Raw genomic sequence first — 4,991 nt, forward strand, 5'->3', positions numbered from 1 at the left:
CTCTCTCACACACACACACACACACACACACACTCTCACACTCATATTCAGAGACTGGGACAGTGTAGACACGCCAGTTCACCTCATTTGCACAGCTTTGGGACGTGGGAGGAATCCAGAGTATCTGGAGAAAACCCACACAGATGTGGGGAGAACCTGCAAAACTCCACACAGTGTCCTGAGCCGGGAATCAATTTTTTTCTTTCTCATCAGCATTATGATGAAATGATGTTGCATAAAAACATTATTTGAGGACCTGCTATACCGGTTAACTCCCAAACTTTAATAATCTGGATGCTCTCTGGTTTTTTAAATATAATGTCACATAGGCACCAAAAACCCGAAGTCCTCTGTGCTGCCCACCTTGTCATGACATCATCATTCAGCAGTCACAAAGTGTGAGCTTCAGCTGAGGGAGAGAGAGTAGCCACAGAGGACTCTTTGCTTTTGTTTTTCTTTCGGGAGGTAATAAAAATGAGATTATTTAAATGCTTATGTACAGGATCTATTTGAAACAGAAAACCTGAAGAGCTAGGAGAGTAAAGGAGGAATGATTTGTGTTTCCTGAGGTAACAGGAGGGTGTGGGATCCAGAACAGGGAAGGCGGGATTGGACTTTGAGAGGCTGTGTCATTTGCCTGGGCCTCGGAATGGGATTTTAGGGTTTCATGAATCCTTAGGTTTTGTGTGTGGAAGCTTGCTTCTATTTCTCCCACCGTCTTAACTTTTTTTTTTTTTTCTTTTTCATAGCAGAAACAGTCCTGCTCCAGCTGTAACAGCAGCATCTGTGACCAACATACAGGCTACTGAAGTTTCTGTGCCACAAGTAAATTCCAGTGAAAGCTCAGGGGGTAAGGAGATGGGTTTGACGGGTTTGAGAGTGCGTACATTATGTGGGGGTTTAGCCTTCATTTTGAAACATGGCTTGCTTGGTTAATTGAGTGGTTTCAAATCCATTGAGTTTTAATGCCATTTTACAATTGGCATGTAGAATTATCAATGAAATCAAATTCAGAGACATAAAGCTTTACTTATAACTTGAGGCTGGTATAATTCAATTTTTATTAATGTGTAATAAATGTACTAATGTATACTCATTACTTAGGTACATCGAGTGAAAGCATTCCTCAAACTGCCACGCAACCAGCCATTTCATCACCACCAAAGCCTACGGTCTCCAGAGTTGTTTCCTCAACACGTCTGGTAAACCCACCACCTAGACCTTCAGGAAATGCAGCAACAAAAATACCTAATCCTGTAGTAGGAGTGAAGAGGCGATCCTCACCTCATAAAGAAGAGAGTCCCAAGAAAACCAAAACAGAAGAGGTATCTGTCTCTACGTTAGTTGCCGTGGGAATATCAGCTTAACTGTTATAAAATCCAGTCAAAGAAAACCTTTGTGGGCCCAAACAGAAGCAGCAAGGGGGAACGTGTGTAGAAAATGTTTAGGTAGCACCGTATGCGGTGCCATAGCTTCCCTCCCCCCTTCCCACTTGTCTCAGTAACTTCCTCTGCCATCAGGCCACGCCTCTCATTCAGACTTGTGTACCAGGTCTAGTTTATAACACAGCTTAGCATGAACTTACATGACATCTCAATTTATTACCCTCTTACAACTAGATCTTTTTTGTGCACTGATTCTTTGATAGCATAGCCCCTCAGGACACAGTTTTTTGCTTCTGTGATCCTAATGGAGTTTTGGAGTTTCTGTCCTATACTTGGTATTATAGGGTCACTGAATACGAGTGGTTCTCAGGGAATTCTTATTGAATGACTGACCAAAGTTGCAAAGTCAAATTAGTTTTGGGACCTTGAATGATTATTTTCTCTAACCATTCAGGAAATTTTCTAGAATACTTCATAACTTTTTATAGTGGATAGTTTATCTTGTCAAAGTCTCATATAGTTTTAGGAAAAGCATTACAAGTGTAAATTGATTTTGGTGTGTGTCTTAAAATAGAAATAGCCTTATTACACAATTTTATTGCTCCCTAGAATCACTCTCATGTTGTTTTCCTTTTAGCGAGACATTCACCATTGCTGCAGAGATGACAGTCCAAAACCCCAATTTTGGCAGATAATTTCTTGTTTAGGAATTTAAATCACTATAACAAAGTTTCTTTAGAATGGGGAAAAATCTGTTTCTCATGGAGTGTTTGATCTGCAATGGTGAAATCTTATTGTCTAAGTGTTCTATTGCCCAGGTTATTCTGAAGTTTTTTGTTTTAGATTTTTTGGAAATAGTCACTATTAACGAACTATGAATAATTTGATGAATTTTGTCATTCATATGCTAATAAAAAGTGGGTATTAGTATATTTTAAAACACGTATTCTGAAAACTCACCTGTGTCTGTCTAATTATCTCTTAAGGCAGCGGTTCTCAACCTGTGGGTTGCGACCCCTTTGGTATGTGGACGTATCTCTATGTGGGTCTGAAGACGGATAGAGGAGCGATGTCTCAGTTCCTAAGACCATCGAAAATATGTGTTTTCCGATGGTCTTAGGCGACCCCTGTGAAAGGTTGAGAACCGCTGTCTTAAGGGAATGATTTTGAACCTTGGTTATACATCAGAATTTTTCAGGGTTTTTTTTGCTTTTTAAAATTTTTTTTCCTTAATAGATATTTTATGGTCTCCTCCAGATAACTAAATCAGAGTCTCTCCAGGAGTTAGGCCTGAGAATTTCTCTTTTTTTTACAGTGGGAAGAGAACTTTATTTATTAATGTTTCTGTGTAAAACTTAAGTGTTTTGTTTTGTTTTGTTTTGTTTTAAAGAAACACCATGAAAAGGGGATTAGCTCAGTCCTACCCTTCCTCAGCCATCTGCCTCCCATCCTCCCAACACTGGCCTAACACCTTTTTGAGGCGGGGAGGCAGCTAATCAGAACCTCAGGAAATCCTTTATTAAAAGGATTTTAATAAAGTGCTACGTGATTGTGTTTGCAGCGGCCTGAGAATGTATTGGTTTTGGTGCAATCCCACATTTTGTCTATTGATATTTGTTTGGAGTTGTCAGACCATTGTCAGAATTCACATTTATATATGGAAGTATAACTCTAGACACTTATCATTCTGTTTCCTTAATTTTAATGGCTTAATTTCTTACTGATTCCCTCCGAGCTCTAACTAAACGGGTACCAGCACAATGTTTGCAATTTCACTTGCTCTTACCTTGGTAGAAAACACTTGTGTTTCCTGTCTTGTTTAGAGAAGCAATAGAAATACAGAATTTTTAAACTTAGTGTGGCAAGTTTTATACACACAAGTAGAGAATTATTTCATGTACCCATGTACCCACCATGCAGCTTCAGGGTAATGAACTTGGCCAATCCCCATACCCTTAATCCTTTCAGCCTTTTCCATCTCCCCTTGTTCTTGAATTATTTAGATCCAGAATCCAGACGACATATTATTTCATTAGTATTTTTTAAATCTCATATCTAAAAGGTAATGGTTACAAAAAGGAAAGCATGAAGAAAATAAATGGAACCTACTTAGAGAAAAAAAATCAATTCATTAATGTGAAATATCTAGTTAGTGCCCAAATATCCTCCCCGATTGTGCCACTGATTTTTTTTTAATAGTCTTTATTTGTTTAAATCTATAACTAAATAAGATCCCTGGTTGATTGATGTCTCTTAAGAATCCTTTAAAATATAGGTTTCTCCCCTTTTTTTCTTACAATTTTTATTCTGAATAGTTTCTCATAGTCTGGGTTTTGCTTACAGAAGCTCCATGGAGTTGACTAACAAAAACAGAGTTTTGAGATACAGAAGGGCTCTCGGGATCTTAGGTATCTCCTCACCCAGGGGTTGGCAAATGTTTGAGACGGAAGAGCCAATTCTGTCCCTCACAACAATTTAAAAATTATTTGAGAGCCATAAAACACATGAAATCACCATTATGTGAATAATAGCCTTTAAAAATTTTATAAATGAAACTAGGATAGTTTTCATTTTCAATTTTACTTCAGAGCCACATATACGTACCCAAAGAGCTGCATGCAGCTCACAAGCTGCAGTTTGCCGACCGCTGTCCTAGATTAACCTCATTTCTTAGAAGAGAAACTTGAGGTTCAGTAGCTTTCTCATTTTATAGAGCTAATAAGGCCAGAGCAAGGATTAGAACCCAGGCCTAAATCTTGAAGAAGATTGTTATAAATATCCTAATTTTGAAGCTCTCCTAAACTGGGTCTTTTATTCTCTGTTAAAGAGGACTTGGTATTAGAAATTTTAGCAAACCAGAAAGAAACACTGGCCCTACTCAATAATCCACTAACATGGCTTTAGATATTGTCAGGTAGTTTAGTTCTGCTTAATTTGCATCATATGCTAAAGCTTTTCATATACATATAAATGGTAGAAATGTAAAGTAAAAATAAAAATGTTTGCTCTATCACCTGGATTATATGGCTAAATGATGATATATATATATATATATATATATATATATATATATACCGGGGGTGTCAAAAAAATGTTTACAAATGGACACATTGGTCAACGTTGCTCAAGCAGTAGTTCACTGTAATCAGAAGTGTGGACGCTGATGGGAACCACTTTGAGCACCTATTGTAATTGGCTGAAGTAAAACGTGACTTGTACTCATCTTTTGTTATCGGTATATATTGAATATTACAATTTCAATGCAGTTTTCCTTTCTTAAAATGTGTACACATGGTTTTTGGCACCCTCTGTATATATTCTAAACTTATGGAACATTTCAAACACATGCAAAATGATAATGAGCAGTCATGTCTGCATCACTCAGCTTCAACAGTCAACAACTCATGGTCAGCCTGGTTTCATCTACACATCTACTCCTCCCCGATTGTATGAAGCAAGTCCCAACATATCATTTCAACCACAGGTATTTCAGTGTGTATCTACAAATGAGAACTAATAAAAAACACAACTATAGTATACTATCACCATATAGTGTATATTTCTGTACACACCACACACACACACACACACTCTCTCTCTCTCTCT

General features: G+C 37.7%; 1 protein-coding gene across 6 annotated transcripts in view; it reads left to right on the plus strand.

Annotated features, from left to right (window-relative positions):
• PAPOLA (poly(A) polymerase alpha) overlaps positions 1–4,991 on the plus strand; it is a 64,186-nt gene that overhangs the window by 51,972 nt on the left and 7,223 nt on the right. For 4 of the 6 annotated variants that reach the window (XM_019642461.1, XM_019642465.1, XM_019642462.1 and 1 more), the window contains exons 18-19: positions 750–850; positions 1,105–1,325. In XM_019642461.1, the coding sequence (XP_019498006.1) occupies positions 750–850; positions 1,105–1,325 (322 nt within the window). The remainder of the gene's footprint in view (positions 1–749; positions 851–1,104; positions 1,326–4,991) is intronic. The other 2 variants (XM_019642463.1, XM_019642464.1) reach the window with 1 other exon arrangement.

This window comes from Hipposideros armiger, unplaced genomic scaffold, assembly GCF_001890085.2.
Source record: "Hipposideros armiger isolate ML-2016 unplaced genomic scaffold, ASM189008v1 scaffold_69, whole genome shotgun sequence".
NCBI lineage: Eukaryota > Metazoa > Chordata > Mammalia > Chiroptera > Hipposideridae > Hipposideros > Hipposideros armiger.